At 31.7% G+C, this 24,454-nt stretch overlaps 2 protein-coding genes across 2 annotated transcripts; both read left to right on the top strand.

Moving 5' to 3' along the window:
- The first annotated feature begins 8,029 nt into the window (after positions 1-8,029).
- On the top strand, positions 8,030-10,687 carry LOC124924487 (cucumisin-like). Its single transcript, XM_047464518.1, has 8 exons — positions 8,030-8,121; positions 8,226-8,317; positions 8,409-8,655; positions 8,744-9,257; positions 9,334-9,581; positions 9,673-9,784; positions 9,875-10,088; positions 10,167-10,687. Exons 1-8 carry the CDS (start codon positions 8,045-8,047, stop codon positions 10,685-10,687), a joined length of 2,025 nt encoding a protein of 674 aa, XP_047320474.1. The 5' UTR covers positions 8,030-8,044.
- A 10,198-nt stretch (positions 10,688-20,885) lies between these two features.
- On the top strand, positions 20,886-22,710 carry LOC124925730 (E3 ubiquitin-protein ligase At4g11680-like). Its single transcript, XM_047465808.1, has 5 exons — positions 20,886-21,495; positions 21,580-21,702; positions 21,788-21,920; positions 22,036-22,203; positions 22,288-22,710. Exons 1-5 carry the CDS (start codon positions 20,975-20,977, stop codon positions 22,462-22,464), a joined length of 1,122 nt encoding a protein of 373 aa, XP_047321764.1. The 5' UTR covers positions 20,886-20,974; the 3' UTR covers positions 22,465-22,710.
- Positions 22,711-24,454: the final 1,744 nt, after the last annotated feature.

Below are 24,454 nucleotides of genomic sequence, written 5' to 3'. Positions count from 1 at the left end.
ATTTTTATTTTAGTTTGACGTTTACAGTGAAAATAATTATAACCTTTAATCTATTATTAACTTACTATTGTCTGTTAAGTTAAGGTTAAGTATTTTTTTATACTATCGCGTTTTTATTCCACACCCAAATTTTGTCAACCTTAGCAGCGGATGTTGGGAGAATTTCAGCGGCGTCTTTGGTGTCATCGCTACCTTAAAAAAAGAGTGAGCGCTTAAAATATACTATAAGAAATTATGAATCATTTCCTTCCTTTTCAGCATCAGTAAGTTAGGAATTTCATATGGATTTGGGAAAACTATAAGTGTAAGAAGCATCGAAATAAGAGATCAATAAGCTAGAATTACTATTAAGAATCAATTCAAACAAATTTTAGAGATGAAATTGTCTAATTGTTTTTATTGAAACTTAATGTAGTCATAGACAGTGTTAAAGAAGTTGTTAATTCAATAAAAACTAAAGGATCATAATAAGTCAATAAGTTTACCAATAGTCACCTAAACACTTATTCACATGGTAAATTGTGTATTGTCTAAAATAACTTATGTATAAAACAAGTGTATGTACAATATCAAAACACACATTCTTATTAGGATGACAATAAGGGATTCAGCTAGGGGAACACATTACCCTCTCAACCCTGATCCTCAAAAAGGATTTTAAATATAAATCATCCCACCTCGATTGGGGACAAAGTTTCCCGCAGTACACCGAAAATAAAACAATTTAAACATAAAATATAAATAATAAAATAAAATAATTCATATAGTTATAAAATGACCAAAATATCAAATATCAAACAAAAATAACATCCAATAATAATATTTTTTTCAAAAAATAACATAAACTTTTAATGTGATTGCAATAAATAAGAGAATATAAAAAAATTAGTAAAAAAGAAAAAATAATAATAATAATAATAATGATCGTATTAAATAAGTATATATTATAAATTATTTTAAACACATTTCATTACAAAAAAAAAATTACATTTCTTTGGTTAGGTTCGGAGATTAGTGTGAGCCTACGAGTTACGTAAATATCATCCTCGCTTCGAATCCCGGTCAATATATTTTGGATTTTTCTCAATCCCTAGTCAAAGCGGTAAAAAAATGACACCAATCGGTTTAGTTCGAATTGACTATTAGGATTGCTCCTCTTTCTTTTCAATCAAATGGTATAAATTTACAAATATCAGCTTGTCTACACATCTTTTATTTAATCCATATTTGTGAAACTAAATCAACACAACTTCATCATTTAGAAAAATCAAATTATTCTGGTTCTTAAAGGAAACCGACTTTGCGAATTTGTCTCTAGACAGTCGCATGCACTAATTGCAACTTGTTACAAACCCGAAAAAATTTCATGACGACAACAACAACGACAAGGGAAAACCTACTGTTATCGTGAACTCATAATTTGAAACATGTAAAGAACAAGACCAACGAAACATTAGCAAGCTCCTATCAACTGTATCTAAAAATATTATCGCACAGGTTGTTGGAGGCGCTAGTTGTAACCCCGGAAAAAATCTCTCTTGTATCGGTTTCCATGAAAAGCTTGAGATTCGAGAAATTAACATCGGTTTACGTGTTAAGAATTTTCTTTTAAAATAAAATATTATTTTAATAGATTTCATTGATTCCTTACAACTTTTGAAATTAATTAAAAAGAATTAACTTCGGGGTTCAATTTTAAATAACTAGAAGATTTATAATCAAATCACAATTTGATTTTTAGAAAATATTTTAGTTTAAACTAATTAAACATAATTAATTTAAAAGATTATTTATTTTAAAATAGAGTCTCCAATTAATTTTTTTTAAATCAATAAAAGTTGGCATACGTATACAAACGTATTGACTAGAGTTTTCTTTTAATTTGTAGTTTGGTGATACTCGAGAAAGAACTTTCGCGCTTCATCCTTCGTATCTGATTTAAAAACAATATTTACTTATAAAGTTGTTTTTTGAAAATTTTTTGTATTATGTTTTATTTTAACCAATTACTCTTCCAGTCCTAAGAATACATAAAGTTTGTGCATTATTTAAAATATTGAAACAAGAATATTTAAATGTTGGTAATGTTGCTGATGATCGCTTAAGGAGAAAATACCTAAAGAATATCAGTCATTTATAAAAGCATCAGGGTTTAAAAATAAACAACAAACATGCCTTAATCAAAATATTTTTTTATGGAAAATATTCCAAAAATATTTTGAAGAATTTTCTAATTTTTTTAAGATTTGTAGAAAATGGTTTGGGGCTCCAAAATTACAAAAATAATTTTGGGTTTTTAAAAGAGGAACGAAACAGGCCTTGGGACCGGAATCCAAAGCCTCTGGTTCATTTTCATCGGACGAGGTCAACAAACCCTAGGTCCGGGTCAAGGATCCTCTCGGTCAAGACTCGAGATCTTCGATCTGGTTTCCAAAGTCCCTTGGTCTAGGTGCTAAGGACTTTCGGTCCTTGGTTGAGATTACTAGTTTGGGTGTATAAACCTATCGGTCCTAGGTTAGCTCTGAGCTAAGTTTCTCGATCGAGATATATTAACCTCTTATTCCTAGGCTAGCTCTGGGCTAAGTTCATCGATCTCGGGTTTGGGAACTCTCAGTCCGTAGTTTGGGATGCTTGGTTCCAAAGTTAGACCTCTCAGTTTTACATCGGACTTCTCAGTACTAGATGAAAATCCTCAGTCGGATATCTCAGTCTTAGCTCAAGAACATCGGTCCTAGGTCTTAATCCTAGGCTCAAATTTCTCAGTTCTAAGTTTCGGTCTAGACCGAGTATCCTCGGTCGGATCTCTCGGTCCTAGGCTAACAATCCTCGGTCCTCAAGAACACAAAGCTCAGTTTTATAAATTCAATTTTTTGGCTTGGATTCTTTGATCCAAGGGTTTGGGTAGCTTTACAAAGCTCCCAAGAAAATTTTGATCATCATCTTAAGGTTTGAATCAACCAGGATGGTGATCAATTTGTTCAAAATAGTTTGTGATCAAGATTCGGGTTTTGGATTTTAAAGTTTTTTTGAAATGTAAGGAGTTATCCAATAGCTTTCTTATATTATATATACTTGATTGATACCAAAACAAGAACACTAGCTTCTTGTTTGAACCAATTCAAGAAATCAAAATTTCAATTTATTTTGAAAATTTTGATTTTGATCAAACATGATTGTGATGGATCAAACATGATCCAAACAGTTGTCCAACATCATTACAGTCATGTTAGGATGCTTTCTAGACTGTGATTCAACAACATTAACCCAAGAACAACAAATCCTATTTTTTATTTTAAAATTTTTAATTTGAGTTTTTATTATTTAGATCGATTGATCGGTTCTATCCTATCCAGATAGTTTCTAAATGATCCTAGGATCGATTTTCATCCATAAAACACCATAAACAGCAATCATACAAACTTGTGCAGTTTGAAATATAAAATTTCAAATTCAAACTATGAATATGAATTAGAGGGTGATTTGAACCTTACTGGTGATTGGAGAATACTCTTTGATCCTTAAGAAAGTTTTTTGGATGCTCAGATCCAACCTTTAAAGTCTTAAAAGAAAATTCAAAAAATCCAAAAGCTTCTAGATTTAATAGCGGATTTTTGATTATCTTTTGATTTGAATGGGGGAGTTGATCTCTTGAATTGTGAATGACTTAGGGGTCTATTTATAGCTACTTTGAGTCGGTGGAGGCTTCAAGTGGCCTGAATCAGTCAAAAGTCATTAATGACTTTTGGCTGTTCTTGGCTTAAGTCACCGAAATAGGGATGAATCATCCCTATTTTTATAGGGAGAAATTATCATCGTGGTAGTGTGATCATTTCAAGCTTTAAATCAACCGAAATTGTTGATCAACGCTTGAGTTCTAAGTTCGAAAACTCATCCTTATCCTTGCGGCGTCGGGATGAAGAAGAAGACCAGAGGCCAAAACGGTGTCGTTTTGTGCGCGTCCAGCATTCGCGAGGCGTTTCGTTAGCAATCCGTCAAACCCTAGCGTTTTGTCAGCGCTTGGATGGACGGAGCTAACGCCTGCATTAGCTAATCCCCTACGGCCCGGTGTGCGCTGCTTCCGCAACAACGGGCTACTCGTGTTGCTGATGAACATGGGATGAAAATTTGATGCTCATCTAATGACTATGGTTTTGGCTGTAGCCATTCAACCGAATTTCGGCTATACCCGATTACTGATATTTATTTTTATTAAACCCTTAATTTGAAATTAATTTTTCTTTCACCCTTTTGGCTTTAACTTTGATTTCTTTAAATACATAAAATATTAAAATAAATATGGCAAATATTTTCCTAATTTATTTTATTTTATTTTGCATATTTTAAGGTGAAATAAATAATTTTGGGAGATGAAATGGATATCTTATTTCATCCTAAATTATTTATTTTATTCCCTAATTTTTCCTACAATTATTTTAAGATAAATGAGTACAATATTTATCCCAAATAAATTTATTTTTATTATTTTGATCATTTTTCTTAATTAATTAGGCTCTAATTATCACAATAATTAGTTTAATTAATTGTTTTAATTGGGTTTTAGTCATGGGAGTTAATTATTTTGATTTTATTTATTAAAAAAATCAAAATAATTATTTTAATTTTATAAATTAGTGTGTAGATTTTTAGTGCTTACGGAGCGCCCCTCTCATATCGAGTTTGAATACAACACTGGTTTTGAAAACGTTGATTTGAATATAACATCTAACATTAGGTTATCTAACTTAATTTATAAGGAGAGGGTTTAGAAAGATGTAACATGTAGCGTGCTGATTATTAGAGTGACCTGGTGATGTTGTGTATAACAGTTCGTCGATGTGCTTTCAAGCGTTGTTGTAGGTATCTTTCTTTGATGGTTATCTTAACAAGGAAACTCTTGGGAATCCTATTTTACAAAGCTTAACAAAGTACATGTAAAATCTATAGGTGAATGATAATCATAGGTATTTTGAAACATCAATTCCTATCTAGCATGAATATCAATAGATTATTCATGTTTAGTCATGTATAAATGTCTAAGGTTAACATGAAGAGGTATAAAGGGAACGTGAAAGTTTTAGAAACGTTTCACGTGGGTTACTAACAAGTAACACTCTCCAGGGTGATTATAAATATATGATCATGAGACTATCAATAGATAGTTCTGGGTTAGGAAGTTGACAAACTTTCTTATGGGTCTTACTATCGTGTGATCATGTATATATATGATCAAGGTACCGTCAATATTTATCGCGGGAGTTAACAAACTTTCCGTGAAGATCACTCACATGTGTGGTTGAAAACAATCATGTATAAATGATCATGGTGCTATCAACAAAACGACTTTCGTGTTTATGTTAATTGTGAACATAACATTTATCGAAGAACAGGATCGTATAAGAGAACATGACTTTATTGGAGTACCTATCGAGAGATAGGATTTGAACAGGACTTTGTTAGAGTACCTATTGAGAGATAAGATTTGAATAGGATCATGTACGAATGATTGTTGTGCTTGTCGACAGACAGGACTTGAATACATATCGAATGATAGGGTTTGGGATACCTATTTGGACGATAGGGTTTGGTCAGGAACATGTACGAATGATCGATGTGTTTGTTAACAATCAAGGATTGGCGTTTTTCTCATTTGGGAGATATACCTATTGCAGAATAGGGTTTTGAGGTACCTATTTGGATGTCAAGGTTTTTTGTGATTTGGTCATGTACGAATGATCTCTAGGCTTGCCGACAGACAAGACTTAGGTATTTATTGAGAGATAGAATTTGGTTTGATAGTGTTTCGATTAAATTGATATTGCTGAGGGGATACCTATCGAGCAATAAGGTTTTAACAGAATCGTATATAAACGATATCTCAACCTATTGACAAATAGGGTTTATAGACGAAATCGTGTACTAACGATAAACACATCTATCGACAAATATGGTTTAGTCGTAAAGTCGTGTACGAACGACTTCTCAATTGATTGACAATTATGATTTAATCATGGAGTCATGTATGAATGACATCTCGACCTGTTAACAAATAGGATTTAGCCACGGAGTCGTGTACGAACGACGTCTCGACTTATTGACAAATAGAATTTAAATACCAAACAAAACCAATGTAACTATTTTAACTTGTTTATTAATATTAATTTATATTTTCTTATAAATTTTTGAAATAATTTAAAATTAAGAAATATAAAACACTATTATTATTTTAATTTTTATATTTTACCCTTATAAGTAATTTGTATTATTAATTATATTGAAATAAATAAAAAATAATGTATAATTATTATATAAATATAATTTTGAAATAAATAATATTATTATATGATTTATATTATTTTATATATAATTTTTATATTTTATTATAAATAAATCTTATTTATACATTAATTAAAATTTATATATTATTATAAATATTTGTATATTAGAAGATATTGTTAGTATAAAATAAAATATTAATAATAATTATTTTAATAAAATTATATTTAAAATTAAAATAATATAATTATGAATTAGTTTATAGATAAATTTTATTTTAAAATATAATAAATAAATTAAAGGTGAGGCTAGGGTTTGATCACCTGACTTCATATTCACCATTCGGTTACAAAGTCAACCGGACTAAAAGTTACTTGTCAAATATATATATATATATATATATATATATATATATATATATATAAACAAATTATTTTAAGGTTTGGGGAGGTCCGGGCCCCCAAGGTCCCCCTTGTAGGTCCGTCACTGGGTAAGTGGATGAAAATAATATTGTTGTTTGTCGGAAATAAATTGATAAAGCTCGATAAAGAGGAGATAGATAGTTGAGTAATATATAATATATTAGCTAACGAAAGTGAGTTTGTAAGTGAATGAAAATAAGTTGTTGGTTGACCGAAGTAAGTTGTTAAATCTCGGTAAAGAATAGATAGTTAGCTAATAAAGAATATGTTGTTTGATTGACGAAAATGATTAGTCGGTAAGTAGGCGAGGATAAAATTGTTGTTTTTTTTAACCGTACAAATGCATGGAAACCTCGCTAGTGTTGATTAATGACACTTTGCATAAGGATATATGGTTAATGTATTATTATTACACTACACTTTAACTAATTAAATATATTTTTACTCAATTTAAATTATTAATTCATAATTTTTTTTATATATTTTGCAATGCATTTAAAAATTTATATTATTAATTATGTTGAAAATTATCTATTTCAATAAAATTGCACACCTAATACAAATTTTCGCCTAGTTAGAAAAAACATGCAAAAATTAATCTCAATTTTTTCAAATTTCTATTTTGAGATATTTCAGAATTATTATCTTGTGTAAATTAAATTGTTTGTTAAAAACTTATAATATTGTAAAAATGAACCTACATATTTTTAACAAAAAAAAAATCTATAATTAGTTAAAAGATAACCACAAAAATTGTTGCAACTCTAAATATAAAAATAAAATGTATAAATGTTAAGAAGACAATTTTACTTATAATATAGTTTGAAACCAATATCACATTTTAGGCCACAAAATCAGATTAATATTTAAAAGTGAAAATAAAAAGGCACATAGTAAATAACAAAACCCAATAGCTGTTTCAAAACATCCTCACATAAACATTGTGCAAGCCGGCTAATTAATTTAGATATATTTTGATTATAGGGCGGGGATGACAATAAAGTTACAGTTGTTGCACCATGTAAATGATCAACAGTGCTATATTGTTCATTCTATAAAAGGAAACCATTTGATTAAGGAATGCAATAAATTTTATGAGAAGGGAATAGATCAGAGTTTATTTTACAAATTATGGCTAACCATTCGCAGCAATCTATTAATAAATCATTCCTTCTTTTGATCACGGTTTTGTTCACATGCTGGGCTCATCTTGTTACGGCTCGGGGAACGCCTCGTCGTGGTCAAAAGGCATGTTTGCGATATCTCTTTTTTCATTAATCAAACGTTAAAAAATAATTATTAGACACATGATATTCGATAAAATTATTGTTCAGGAATACATAGTTTACATGGGTGACCGTTTAAAGGCTGCCCATGTCTCAGCCACCAACCAGCATACAAACATTCTTCAACAAATTGTGGGCAGGTGAGATTTTTAATTTTTATAAACAGGTTGTATGTACTTTTAGATTATTTGATTTTATAGTGTAACATTGATGGCTAACTTCCTATATACTCATGAGCATGCAGTATGGCATCAGAATCATTGGTCCACAGTTACAAGAGGAGCTTCAATGGGTTTGTGGCAAGATTAACTGAGGAAGAGAGCAAGAAAATAGCAAGTAGGTTTTTCTAAACTATATTTTTTTTATTGAGAAATTTAACCAAATTAAGGACATGCATGGATTTCAAGTCTAATAATAAAACTTTTAGGCATGGACGCGGTGGTGTCTGTCTTTCCAAATGGGAAAAAGAAGCTACACACGACAAGATCATGGGACTTTCTCGGTTTTCCTGACAATGTTACCAGGAGTGTTGGAGGTGAGAGCGATATTATCATTGGAATGCTGGACACTGGAATCTGGCCGGAATCACACAGCTTCAAAGACACTGGAATGGGTCCACCTCCAAGCAAATGGAAGGGTACATGCCAATCATCAGGCAACTTCACATGCAACAAGTAAAAAAAAATACATTGGATATACATATTTCTCAATAAGTAATTAATTGTATATCACTCCTCATTGTTATATATATGATGTTTGTAGTAAAATCATTGGAGCAAAGTATTACAGAAGTGACAAACAGGTACCACCGGGAGACTTTGCTTCTCCAAGGGACTCGGAAGGCCATGGCACACATACTGCTTCAACAGCAGCAGGTGAAGTAGTGGAGAATGCCAGTCTATTAGGCCTTGGCACGGGAACAGCCCGAGGAGGTGTACCCTCAGCTCGTCTTGCGGTGTATAAGATTTGTTGGTCCGACGGATGCTATGACTCCGATATCCTAGCAGCCTTTGACGATGCTATCGCTGATGGGGTCGACATCATCTCCCTCTCAGTTGGAGGATTCTTTCCCTCTGACTATTTTGAAGATGCCATTGCAATTGGAGCATTCCATTCAATGAAAAACGGAGTGTTAACATCTAATTCAGCTGGAAACGAGGGTCCAGGTCCTAGTTCAATAACAAACTTCTCACCCTGGTCTCTTTCAGTTGGAGCAAGCACCATCAATAGAAGATTTGTATCGGACGTCAAGTTGGGTAATGGAAAGGTCTATGAGGTAATTAATTATATATATATATTTCCAAATTCATTACAGAAAATAATCAATTGAATGCATGTATGCAATAATGCAGGGAGTGGCTGTAAACACTTTCGATTTGAAAGGTGCAATGTTTCCATTAGTTGATGACCAAGAAACAAACGGAACTATTGCTCTTCTCGAGGGACTAGACGATGGACAAGGGCCGCTTAGCGCTGGCGTGGCTGGAATGATAATGCAAGATGGTGGATTCAAAGATTTTGCCTTTTCCTTCCCCTTACCAGCTTCCAATATATACCTAAACAATGGCAGTGATATTTTACAATACATACAATCAAGCAGGTAACACTTTGGATTTCTTTTTAAATACATATAAGACTAGAATATTAAGACCAACTAGCAACTTATATCATTCATTTACAACTATATATAGCAAGCCGGTGGCAACGATAGAGAAAAGTATTGCGAAGGACGACGATTTAGCTCCTTATGTGGTATCTTTTTCTTCTCGAGGACCCAACCCAATAACGATGGACATTCTAAAGGTATATTATAATTTATAAACCACCATTTCAGTCATTATTAATTCTCATCTAATATCAATATTCTTGTTTTTTTATGTGTGTCTGCTGCAGCCTGATATAGCTGCACCAGGAGTCGATATTCTAGCCGCATGGTCAGAAGCTACAACTGTGACTGGGATACCGGGAGACAACAGAGTCGTTCCATATAACATCATTTCTGGAACATCCATGGCTTGCCCTCATGCCTCGGGTGCGGCCGCCTATGTCAAATCTCTAAACCCGAGTTTCTCTGCAGCAGCAATCAAGTCTGCTCTCATGACAACCGGTGAGATTTAATTTCCATGCATAACTCAAAAGCTCATTGTTTTCTTGGTTATTTTTAATTTTCATTTTAATTTTGTAGCTTTTCCGATGAGTGTCATAACCAACACGGATGCTGAATTTGCATACGGGTCAGGCCAAATAAATCCAACTAAAGCAGCTGACCCTGGTTTGGTGTATGATGCTACAGAGGCTGATTTCGTAAGCTTCTTGTGTGGTCAAGGCTATGATACCAAGAAACTGAGAATTGTGACTGGGGATGGTAGCACTTGCTCAAAAGCAAACAATATGACCGTGTGGGACTTGAATTATCCTACTTTTGCAGTTTCTGGGGCATCCGGAGTAACAGTCACTCGTGTGTTCCATAGGACTGTCACAAACGTCGGTACCCCAGTTTCTACATACAAGGCCAAAGTGGTCGCCTCGCCTGGGCTTCAAATTAATGTGGAGCCAAGTCTTCTCTCATTCAAGTCTTTGGGGGAAAAGAAATCTTTTGTTGTCACGGTCTCTGCTAGTATTAAAAAGAACATTGTTTCAGGTGTCTTGATTTGGGATGATGGATCTCATCAAGTGAGGAGCCCGGTCGTCGGGCAATCTCTTTGAAAATGAAAGACAAGAATTGTGTCAGTTATGGCCATAAACCAATCTTGGAATAAGAACATCGAAGGAGTGCAAACCTCTTTATGAAAATCATCAAAATTCTACAAATGTAGTGAAGTCGTAATAATTTCTCTCTCCTTCCTTATCAATGTTATGTGTTATGCTTGTGATTCATAAACTTGAAATAAATTTGAAAGTTATAGTACTGGTATAAATATTTTTTTCTACCCACATGGATTCAAAGTCATTAGTTTGATATTCATGGTGTCTATTTATTCCCCAAATCATCTTATAATATAAAAGAAAAACATGAAATTTTTATTTATTTATCACACTACAATGCTAGTTTTGTGACCTTATTTATTAATGTGGTAAGCATGTGAGAATTTAGTGACCAAAATTAAAACTTATTTTGTGATATATATGAAACTTCCTCACAAAGTGTATATTTTATGATAAATTATTGCAAAAGGTTTTGAAGAATGATTTTCGTTACTAAATTTATCAAAAAGAATCTCTTGACCAAAAATCTAATAGAATATTTCAACAAATTATCCAACAAATAGAAAAATATCTTTGGAAATTTTCAACTATTTTATATAATTAAACTAACTATTAGGATTCCCGAACATTTGCACGGTTAATGAAATTAACTAAATATTGTTTAGGTAAAATTATTTTAGATAAAATTGCAATTTTATACCGCTCTACACTAAGTCGGTAAAGTAGAAGCTTTGGAGAATTCAGACTGATATCGTCGAGAAGGTTAAAGAGGAAGTCTAGAAGCAGCTTGACGCAGGATTCCTTGAGGTCGTTGACTATTCAGAATGGGTTGCCAATGTGGTTCTAGTTACAAAGAATGATGAAAATTTTGAGTGTGTGTTAACTACCGAGACCTCAACAAGGCTAGTCTCAAGGATGATTTCTGCTACCATACATGGATGTGTTGGTTGACCACGCAATAATGTTTCAACTTCTTTTGTTCATAGATGGATTCATAAGGTATAAACAAGTTCAGATGGCGCTAGGAGATAAAGAGAAGACGTCGTTCATCACGGAGGTGGGAACATTCTGCTATTGAGTCATGCCTTTTGGTTTGAAGAATGCATGAGCTACATACTAGCAGACAACCACTATGATTTTATATGACATGATGCACAAGGATTTAGAAGTCTACGTAGACGACATGATTGAAAACTCAAGAGATTAAGAGAGCCACATACAAAACCTTGATCGATTTTTACAAAGGATCAGAAAAATCCAACTATGTCTCAATCCAAAAAAAGTGGCACCTTTGGAGTAATGACAGAGAATATGTTAGGCTTCTCACCACACAACGATGTATCAAATTTGATCCAAGCAAGTTCGAGGAAATCATGGCTATGCCATCTCCTCAAAGCGAGAAAAAGTGTGAGGCTTTCTAGGCATGATCTAGTATATAAGTCCTCTTCATCAACAAGATTACCGCACCATGTGACCCTTTGTACAAACTTCTAAGGAAGGACAAAAAGTTTATTTAGGACGACGCTTGTCATAAAATCTTTGAGAAAATCAAGGAGTATCTCAAGACTCCTCATATTCTGATACCTCCCAAACAAGGTGTTCCTTTGATCATCTACTTAGCATTGACAAAAACTGCAATGAGCATCTTCTTGGCTCAAGATAATAAAGAGAATACCAAGGTGGTAGAGGTGGTAGACTATTATGTGAACAAGCGAATGACAGACTATGAGCTTAAGTATTCGTCGGTAAAAAAGTTGTGTTGGCCCCTAACTTGGGTTACCAAGAGGCTAATGCATTACATGCAAGCTCACACAATCAAATTACTGTCAAAGTTAGACTCAATTCACCATATGTTCCAAAAGACGTTATCACATAGGTTAACCAAATGGATGATGATGATCTCAAAATACGACATTATGTACACAGTGCAAAAATCTATCAAAGGAATCGTTGTAGGAGATTTTTTAGAAAATCGACCTATCGAAGTGGAAGGCTACAATGAGTTAGCATTTCCAACGATAAAGTTATGACCTTAGACTTAACAACTTAGAAGCTACTATTCAACGAAGCGCCCGGTATGCAAGGCTAAGATATTGGGATCTTGCTCATTGTTCATATGATCGTGTACAATCGTATCTTAGTCAAGCTCTAGTATTCTGTGATAAAGAACTAAGTAGAGTACAAGGCATGCCTATCTAGTCTAAAGATATCCCACGAGAAAGGATCTAGACAATTAGAGGTGGTATGTGACTCTAACTTGGTCATCTCACAAGCTCAAGGTGAAATAAAAGTGAAAGGAGAAAACTTGAATCCATATCTCCAACACTTATCAATTCTCATAGCCAAGTTCGATCACGTAACATTCAGGCACGCCCCAAGGAGTGAGAATCGATTCCTCGACACCTTAGACACACTAGTATTGATGACGTAAATCCTAAAAGGAATCAAGATCAAGCATTTGAATATCCAACAAAAGCACAAGTAAGACTTCAAATAAAAGGAGATAGAGAACACGAATGTGGTTCCTAAATCATGGTTCTAGCCTTTACAGAACTATGTCGAGCATGATTAGTATCATCACCACTTTCAAAATAAAGAGAAAAGGAATTTATGTCAATACATTACTATAAGCACTAAAAATCTACATACCTAATTTATAAAATTAAAATAATTATTTTGATTTATTTTTAAATAAATAAAATCAAAATAATTAACCCCAAGGCCAAAATCTAATAAAAAAACAATTAAATAGATTAATTATTGTGATAATTAAAACAAAATTAATTAAGAAAAATTGCCAAAACAAAAAATAAAATTATTTGGGATAAATGTTATACTCATTTTATCTTAAAATAATTAAGGTATTAAAATAAATAATTTAAGATGAAATGAGGTATCCATTTAATCCCCAAAAATTATTTATTTAACCCTAAAATATATTTAAAAAATTGGCAAAATATTTTTCATATTTATTTTAGGAAAAAAAAGTTCACTTAGACGTATGTACTTATACAACTAACTCATTTAGACGTATGTACTATTAAAATGTCATTTAAACATGCGTATTATAAAAAATTAGCTCAATTAACCTCTTTTTAGTAACCATCGTTAATTTTTATTTTAAAATTTATATATTGATTAATTAAATATTAATATATTTTCTCTCTCCTTCTCTTACATTAATTAAATCAGATAATTTATTTCATTCTTAAATTTTTTATTAGTTTTATATTAGTTTTTTTTTTATTTCATCTTCATTTTTTTTATCAGTTTTTATTTCTTATAGATCTTAAATTCTCGTTTTTGAAAAAACTTTAGCAACTTATTTATGAATTTTATGTTTTACTATAATATTTTTTTTAAAATATTTTTTTTAATTTAATTTAATAAGAACAAAAATGAAATTAATAATTTTTTATTTAATTTTTATTCATTACTTATAATAATAGTAAATAACATTGTTTTGTCTAATATTTGATTATTACTCTTTTGGTGTTTGATTAATGAGTTGTTATTATTATCTAAATATTAATTAATTTATTTTTGTGTTAAAGGATTTTTATTGTTAAAAGTATAAGTCATTGTTATATTAAATCATTGGGATCAAACCATTTTAAAATAATTAATAATCAATGTTAATATAAGAAAAAAACATAAAGTTAAAATAATTAATTATTAATGCTCATATATATATATATAATAAAATTAAAATAATTAATAATAAATACTCATATAAATATAATATAACATTTATGAAAAAAATCAAAATAGAAGGTTCATTTATTAATGAAAAACAATGAGAAAGAAAATATATTAATATTTAGTTAATAAATATATAAATTAAAAAAAAAAATTAACCATGGTTTACTAAAAAAGGCTAAATGAGCCAATATTTGATAGTACGTATGTTTAAATAAATTTTTATTAATACATACGTCTAAATGAGCTAGTTGTACAAGTACATACATCTAAGTGAGATATTTTTTTTTATTATTTTTTATATTTTAAAAGCTCAAAATTAAAGCAAAAAGGTAAATGAAAAATCATTTTTAAACAAACCCTTATGGTTTTAAAATAAAAAATAAAATTAATAATCAGGTGTATCCAAAATTCGGAGATAAAACTACAATCGCGACCGCGTCGATTGAATCGACACTGGATTTTCATCCAATGCTCCAGACGCGCCCGAGTAGCCTGGTGCAGCCGTAGGAGCGCACAACCAAGAAACAACAGATTGGGTGACGCCCGTTAGCTAGTATGCTAACAGAGCGCCTAATCGTTGACTGAATTCAACTAACGCCAACGACGCATTCAACGTTTTCCAAACAACCTCAAAATGTCGTCGTTTTTTCCGCCATTGTCCTCGTCATCGCGATCGCCGGAGGGATAGACATGAAGTCCCATCTTTGATTTTTCAAAGATGAAACTTTCTCCATAGTCCACCTTTTCAGCTTATTCAAAAGTTGAAATGATCACTCTACTTCGACGATCATTTCTACTACATCAATAAGGATTATTCATCCCTATTCCAGTAAGTGGAATGAAGAATAACCTAAACACCATTAATGGATTTTTGATAATTTGATCAACTTGAAGCCTCCACTGACAAATCCAAAGCCAAGAGAAGTGATCTTAAGCCTCAAATAAGAAGAAAGCGAAAGTTCGCCATTGAAGCTCAAAGCTTATATTTTTTTTTGAAAATTCTGCAAAGACTCTAAAGCTTGGATCCAAGCATCCCAAAAGCTTCCCTAAGGTCTAAGAAGTGTTCTCAATTGCTTGGTATGTTTCTAATCATCATTTATTTCATACTTTCAGTTTGAATTTCAAATTTTTATATTCCAGTTATCTTTAGCTTGTATATTGTCTGGTTATTAAATTTTAGGATTGTAAATCGATTCTAGGATCATTTCTAAGCTTTTTGTTTAGTTTAGAACCATTCAATCAACCTTAAAGAGAAAAACTCAAATTTGAATTTTGAAAATCCAAAAATTGGGTTTGTTGTTCTTGGGTTAATTTTCAAGAATAACTGCTCAGAAATCATCCCAACATGTTTCTAATGATGTTGTGTAATTGTTTGGATCATGTTTGATCAAAATAAAAAATTTCTAAATAATTGAAAATTTTGAGTTCTTAAATTTGTCCAAACGAACAACAAGTATTCCTGACTTCCATCCTTGTCCATTTTTGAAAGACGGTATGGGATATCTTAAGGATAATATCGGATGTTGTTTTGGTGTATCTGTATTCCTCTTGTATAAACTTTCTCAATGACATGAATTCTACAAAGGGATTGAGATGAAGAATGTTCTTATTGTTGATCATCAAGATAGCTCGGAACTCTTCTATGGTTGGGCACATTTTTCTTTCTCCCAAAAAGAATACTCGACCAACGGGGCTCCACCTCCTCTACATTTGCATCATGAAGGTTTTGTTTATTTTGAACTTGATAAACCTCATGATGGGGGTTAATTCATAAACCTCCTGGTTCGACTCGTATTGGTGGAAATTATTGATCTAAGGAATTAAGGCGATACCGCTTAGCATGGACATCGTTTGAGATTGAAAGTTTCAAAACAATTTACAAAAATATGTTTGTTTTGAAAAGGAAATATTATTGAGATGTTCATTTAGACTATAGATGCATTACATATAATACATATATAGTAGTCACATAAGAGTTATAGTGACGAGATTTAGTTATTTAGGCACGACAAACAACCTATTTGGAGATAGTATCCATGTTTTTTTGTGCTAAGGGGCATCATAAGAGAGTATCATTTACCGATAGTGGATGGGGTAAACCACCGCCATAAACCAGAGAATATCAACTAAGTCGGGAATTTCCCCCACCTCCACAATGCATACGTCCCATTGGACGACTCATCGCCAAAGAAGGGGAGATCCCATGCATTCTAGTTTTTTCTCTCATAGCATCATTTGTTTTGTAACAAGTTTTCGTTTCTCATCGACAATCTTTACACATAATTGTGGAAGTACCGACTACAATCGCGTACTTCTTAAAGTAATGTTATGGTTATGTACCCTTTATAAACATAGACATTTATTAGGGCATATGCATTTGTTAGGTATTGTACCTTTTAGGATATGCCTATTAAGTTGAAAATGTATTATTAACGTTTTTCAAAAGCCAAGTTTGTATTTTCAAGTTAAACAATTTAATCCCCAATAGAGGTACCAGAAAGTTGTAACACGAAAACTATTGTATCGAAAAAACTCGAAGTTCAAGAAATTTTAACCTCGATTTCTGTGTTAGGAATTTATTTAAATAAAACATTATTTTAAAAGATTTATGAAATCAGTCATGATAGTTTAAAATTAATTATTATAATAATAATAATTAATTTCTGATCAAATTTAAAATAATCTTTTAGATTTAAAATAATAAAATAAATTTTGATTAAAAAATATGGATTTAAAATAGTTTAAAATAATTAATATAAATTATTATTTATTTGATAAAGAGTGGTCGATTAATTTTTAGTTTAAAACCAATAAAAAGGCATATGCATACAAACATATTTTTAACTAGTGTTTTGTTTAGTTTTGAGTTTTAAAATTCAAATTTGGGAATTTCTAATTTGGATTTATTGATTTTGCAGAAAGCTCACAAATGATTATAAGATCGTTTCCCAATCAAAAAATCGAATAACCAGATAGTGTACAAAACTATGAAAACTAAAATAAAAAAATTTCAATTCAAAATAAAGGATGATTGGAAGCTTACGGAGAGTTAGAGAACACTCCTTAGCTCTTAGGGAATATTTTTGAATGCCTAGATCAGAGCTTTAAGGCCTTCACAAATTTTTTAAAAATCAAAAAGCTTTAATTGCTAATTTTAAAAAAATTAATTGAGAGCTTGAGAGTTGATTTATTGCCTTCGGGTTGCTCAAGTGAGGGTATTTATACCATCCCAAAGACAGTTTATAAAGCAAGTGGATCAGATTTAGTCAAAAGATATCAATTACATTTTGGTTGTTCTTGATCCAACTTGCCTGATCAAGCCATGATGAGAAATGATCACCATGATAAGATGATTATTTCAGCTTTTGAATAAGCCGTTTAGGTGGATTATCGAAGGAGTTCCATCTTTATCAAATCAAAGATGAATGCTGTTCTTATCATGTTCGTCATCGCAAGGAAGATCGAAGACAAACCAGGCATGAAACGACATCTTTTCGGGCGTAAATCCGAACGCGGGATGCTCTATTGGCGTTCCTTTTGGGTTCCGTCAGTGACCAAGCGTTTTGTCGCGTTGAGACTAACGGTGTTGAGGCGCACATTAGTCGATCATGTGTTGCACGGAAGCGTTATCCTTCCGTTGCAGCAGGCGACATGGACAACTCCTGGGCATTGAATGATTTCAAGTGCATATCTGATGGATGTGGCTTCTGTTGCAGCGGTTCTTCTAAGTTTCGGCCACACCGGATTTCAGACAATTTTCAGCCTTAAGGGTTTGTTTGAAATCACTTTTTCGTTAACCCTTTTGGTTTTATTTTTAATCTTAAAAGTATACAAAAAAATTTTAATAAATAAGACATAAATTTTGCCAATTTGTTTTATTTTATTTTTGTATATATTTGGGTTTAATAAATAAATTATTTAGGATAAAATAGATACAACATTTATCCTAAATTATTTATTTTAATTTCCTTAATTTTTCTAAAATTAATTTGAGATAAAATGAGCATAACATTTATCCCAAATTATTTACTTTTTCATTGGCCATTATCTTTTAATTATTTCAGATTTAGTTATTACAATAATTAAACTAATTAATTATTTAATCATGTTTTTGGCCTTAGTTTTAATTATTTTTAATTTTAAAAAATAATTATTTTAAAATTTTAAATTAGGTATGTAAAATTTTAGTGCTTACAGAGTGCTCCTCTCGAATCGAGCTTGATTACAACAAACCGTTTTTGAAAACTTGGATTCGAGTATGAAATCTAAAACTATGTTATTTTATCCAATTTATATTATTGATGGTAATGGAAAGATAGAACCTGTAGTGAGTTGATGTTGGAGTGACCTGGTGTTGTTGTATGTAGATTCGTCGAGGCATTTCCAAGCATTGATCAGGGATCAGGGATTTTTCCTTGGTGATTATCCTAACAACTATTTTACAGATCTTAAAAAGTATCCGTAAATCCATAGGATAATGATATAGAGATAGGAATTTGTTGAAAAATCAACTCCTATTATTAATGAATATCAACAGATTATTCAAGTTAGTTGTATTTTCTATTGTCGGTTGATAATATTTTGTCAATGTTGTGTAAGATAGTCATATGCAAAGGACTAATGGTTATTGTCACTTGACGAGACCTAAAGGGGTCATGAAAGTTTTAGCAAACTTTTCATGTGGGTTACTAATAAGTAACATTTTAGCATGATCATATGTACATGATTGTGGAACTGTCAACAAATAGGTTTCTTGTGGGAGTTAACAAACTTGCCACGGGGTATTACCCATGGGTAATGCTTAGTGCGATCATATATAAATGATCGTGGTACTATCAACATATATGTTTTTTGTTTGCGTATTAGGGTAAACACCTATTGAGAAATAGGATTTTGATTAGATACCTATCGAGGAATCGGATCTTGATAACTATTAAGAGATAGGGTTTGGGTACCTATCGGGAGATAGAGTTTTTGTATTATCATGTACGTTTTTTCCTATCTAATAAAAGATATCATGATCTTATATCTATTTAGGGATAGGGATTGTATACCTATCGAGGGATAGGGTTTGGATATCTATCGAGGGATAGGGTTTGGATACCTATCGAGGGATAGGGTTTAGATACTTATCGAGGGATAAGGTTTGGCTACCTATCGAGGGATAAGGTATGGATACCTATTGAGGGATAGGGTTTTGATACCCATTGAGAGATAGAGTTTGTATACCTATCGAGGGATAGGGTTTGATCGGATCATGATGAATGATCGCGGATGCTTATCGATAGATAAGGCTTTGAATATCTATCAACATATAGGGTTTTGACGGATTATTTATGAATGATCTTGGTATTTATCGACAAATAAAGTTTTAATACCTATTGAAATATAGGATTTTGACGGATCATGTAAGAATGATCGCGGATACTTATTAACAGATAAGGCTTTGAACCTATCGACAAATAGGGTTTTGACGGATCATGTACGAATGATCGCGAATGCTTATTGACAAATAACGTTTTGGACCTATCGACAGATAGAGTTTTGACGGATCATATACGAATGATCGCGAATGCTTATTGAACGATAGGCTTCTACTTTGAGCATATTCCTTAATATTCACTATCTTTTTCATTCTCTTTTATCTCTTCCAATCAAAAAAGCAAATCGATGTTACACATTCTCGTTTTTTTATATTCCAAATAAATGAGCAAATCGATTTCAAATAAAATATGTAATTTTAATTAATAAAATTTATTTTTCGAGTTCAAGTTCGTAAATTGAATTGAGTATAGTACTCGGTTCGACTTGACTCATTTAGTCCTAATTAATATTAAGTGTGATCTATATTGGAAATGATTCTATTTTCTTAACAAATTTAAATTTTGTCTTATCTCTAATATTTAATTAGAATTTTTATTTGATTTTATATCTCAGATTGAATATATCAAATATTTGGTTAATTAAGATTAAGATAATGGTTTGAATATTTATATATTTAATAATTAATATTCTACATATTTAAATTAATATTAAAATAATTAATTAAAAAAATAGGATTATAATAACAAATATTATAATCCACTAATCAAATATTATTCAGTTTTAATTGACTCTTTATAACATTTGAATTAATTTAAACTGTTTATAACTTTTTTTTAATAATTGAGTAATATTATACATTTTATCAAATTCATATTAACAAATAAAATAATTCTAATATATAATTAAATTTGATATATTTAATTATTTTTTAAATAATTTTAAACAGTTATATTAAAATATTAAAATACATTACTAATAATAGTAGTAGTTGCAAAAAGAGTTTTTTTTATAAAAAAAAAATAAGTTACAAAAAATATTTATAAATAAAATGAGGGAGACAAAATAATACATCTAGATCCAATAGCTTGCGGCCACTTGCAGAAAATATATGGAGTGTTATTTCCATCAACAATAATCTTTAAAGATTGTTTTCCTTGTATTTTTGTCAAATTCATCTTCTACTTCTTCTCTGTAATTTTTCTTCTCTGATACTACACGAGCTGTCGGATTTGGAAATACTTTATTTAGGGTTTTGAAACTATGTCAACATCAACTACTTCTCCCGGATCTGCACCTAATGATACCGTCGTCGTCGACGTTACGCCGTTTCTCAACACAGGTGAAGTGGGTCAAGGCCGCCAAATTATCCCGTGGCAGACTCTCACAGATGCGGCGCGGTTTATTCAAAGGGGCAGTAACCGACGGATGCTGAGGAACCCATCAATGATCGTCAGGGAGGCTGCCGCTGAGCAGCTGGAGGAGAGGCAAAGCGATTGGGCTTACTCAAAGCCGGTTGTATTTCTCGACCTGCTTTGGAATGTCTCCTTTGTCGCTGTCGCAGCTGGAGTTCTGTTGCTTAGCAGAGACGAATCTCCGTCGATGCAGCTGACGTTGTGGATCATAGGATATTCATTGCAATGCGTTATTCATATAATATGTGTGTATGTTGAGTACAGAAGGCGCCGCCGGAGACAGCAGTATGGTGAAGTATTGAATTCAAACACTTCGGAGACTTTCAGTCAGTATGTTTCTCTCGCTCACCTAAACGATGATGGTACCAGGTAATTAAATGCTTCTAGAAAGAAATTGGGTATTTCATATTAGATGTTTCTTTTGACTGTCTTGTACTGATGATTGATGAACAGCGGAATGGTTAAGCATTTGGAATCTGCAAATACCCTGTTCTCCTTTATTTGGTGGTTCATCGGATTTTATTGGTTATCAAAGGATGGACAGACCTTATCAAACGAGTCTCCACAACTCTACTGGTGGGTTTGTTTTCTCTTAGCTTCTTTTGGAAATAAAATCTATAACTAACTATATGTTGCCTCGATTTATCTATATGTCATGCAGGCTTAGCATAGTGTTCCTTGCATTTGATGTGTTCTTTGTATTATTTTGTGTTGCCTTGGCTTGCGTCGTTGGTGTAGCAGTTTGTTGCTGTCTTCCATGTATCATTGCAATATTGTACGCAGTGGCTGATCAGGTAAATTAAAAGTTAAAAATTATGCAAACACATTAAGGGTAAGCTCAAGTTATGAGATTGCTAAAACTTTATATGAGAGCTGAGTGTTTTTGACAACTCTTCTTGATCCCTAAAGGAAGGAGCATCAAGAGAAGACATTGAACAGCTAACAAAATACAAATTCAGGAGGATTAATGACAGTGAAAAGAAGGTTCAAGGTGGGATAGGAAGTCAAATAGCAGGAGTAATGACAGAATGTGGCACGGATATGCCCATTGAACATGAAATTCTACAGGAGGATGTTGTATGTTTGTTTGTTTTATTATTATTTTCATTTCTTTGATCATTCATTCATACCCATGTTTAAAATGTTTAATATGACAAATAGGACTGCTGTATATGCCTCTGCACCTATGATGATGGAGACGAACTCCGAGAGCTTCCATGTTATCATCATTTTCACTGTGGTTGTATAGACAAGTGGCTACACATGAACGCCACTTGCCCACTTTGCAAGTTCAACATCTCGAAGAATGATGCTAATAATTTGAGAGATGAAGTATAATATAAATAGGAGTAATTAAATTTCTTTCTAAAGTCCATCTAATCAGTTATTAATAATTAGATCATTTACAAATTCCAGGGTAAGCTCTCAGGTAATGTAAGCATACATTGAATGTGCAGAAATCAAGTGATTACCTGTATCTACTTATCACTTGTGACAACTTGTCAATAGTCTTAACTTATATGTACCAGACTATGTAAGCAAAATCTAACTTGCTTTTTTATTAATTAATCTTTTAAATTTTAATGATGTAAAAATAAACTTTTCAGAATTTGACAAGAATATTCATAAATTAGTTTTTATTATTTAGTTTATTATATATATATATTTATTTATTTATGTTCATTTCGGTATTAAAACTCTTAAATTGAGACGGATAATGAATTAGTATTAATCAAGAGTTTATTTAAATTTGTTGGTCAATTTTGGTTAATTATAAACTCTTAAAAATTAATTTAAAATATGAATTATTTATTATTATTATTATATATATATATATATAATTAAATATTTTATATTAATAATTTTAAAAAAATATATGTTTAATTAAAAAATAATAATAAATAAATGATACATCATCAAGTTATATTTACAAAGTTAATAATATTAACTAATCAATTTAAATAAATAATAATATTTTTTTAATATAAATTGTATAAAACCAATAGAATTGAAAATATTAATAATCTAGTAAAATCTTTTCATAGTAAATTTAAAATTATAAATTTTAATTATTTAAAAGTTAAATAAATATAATTTATTAATATTTTTTAAGAGTAAAGATAGAAGGAAGTTCGTGATCTCTCTATTACGGAAATTTCTACAAGGATTCATTAGTGAGTAAGTTGCTTGTACTATGTAAATAGGAAGAAGTTAGAGCAAGACAACGCAACGATTTTGGTTGCGGAAAGGTGATACAAACACTGAGTATTTCCATGGTATCTCTAAAACACACAAGCGAGAAATAACGTTATTAACTCTATATCCATTGTTGGTGTCGTGCATGAGAACGAACCAACTATATCTAATAGTATTATTCAATTTACAAAGATTTATTTCATGAACTATTTCGGGTTAGACCAAAGCTAAATGACATCAATTTTGCATCTATAAATGTAGATGAGAAATGCATGTTAAAAACTTCTTTCTTTATCGAGGAGAAAGAGGCGGCAATAACGGATTGTGGTAGTGAAAAGTCCTCTACGAGCGACGATTTTACTTTGGGTTTTTTTTTAAAAAGGCCTAGGAGTTCCTTAAGGCGGATATCATGGCAGTTATGAATCACTTCTATCAATTTTCATCTTTTGATAAAAGTTGGAATTCTATGTTCATTATCCTAATTTGTAAGGCAGTCGGAACAATCGACGTGAAGAATTTCCGACCCATCAGTTTGGTTACATCATTTTACAAGAGTCTCAAGATGTTTGGCAAATAGAATGCGTGGATTTTTGGGTACAGTTATTTCTAGAAATCAGATGGCTTTCATCAAAGGCCGTTAAATATTTGATGCGGCACTAATCGTCAATGAGTGTATTGATTCGGCTAACTCTAGAGGCGGTAATGTGCTTTTGTCAAAATCGATATTGAGAAAGCATATGATCATGTTAACTGGGAGTTCCTTTTTGATACTATGGGTAGAATGAGTATGGGAGAGAGAACGGATTGGATGGATTAGATTTTGCGTATCGACGGCGAAATTCTCTATTATCGTGAATGGGAGCTCTCATCTTTTCTTTGAGAGTTCAAGAGGTTTAAGACAAGGCTACCCTCTTTCCCCTTTCTTATTTTTTTTTTTTGTTATGGAAGGCCTTTCTAGAATGATGTCGTTTGTCGAAAATGTGGTTTCATGGGGTGGAGTGCGGTTCGAGATGATCTTCGTTCTCTATGTCTCATTTATTATTTTCATATGACACTATTTGCGTGATTCAAGCTATTGGGAGAAATGTCAAGCACCTTCGTGATATTCTCTAATTATTTAGAGCGTGTTCGG

The sequence above is a fragment of the Impatiens glandulifera genome, chromosome 2 (genome assembly GCF_907164915.1).
Source record: "Impatiens glandulifera chromosome 2, dImpGla2.1, whole genome shotgun sequence".
Taxonomy (NCBI): Eukaryota; Viridiplantae; Streptophyta; class Magnoliopsida; order Ericales; family Balsaminaceae; genus Impatiens; species Impatiens glandulifera.
Note: the sequence above shows the minus strand (reverse complement) of the source record. Positions and strands in the feature narration are given on the sequence as shown.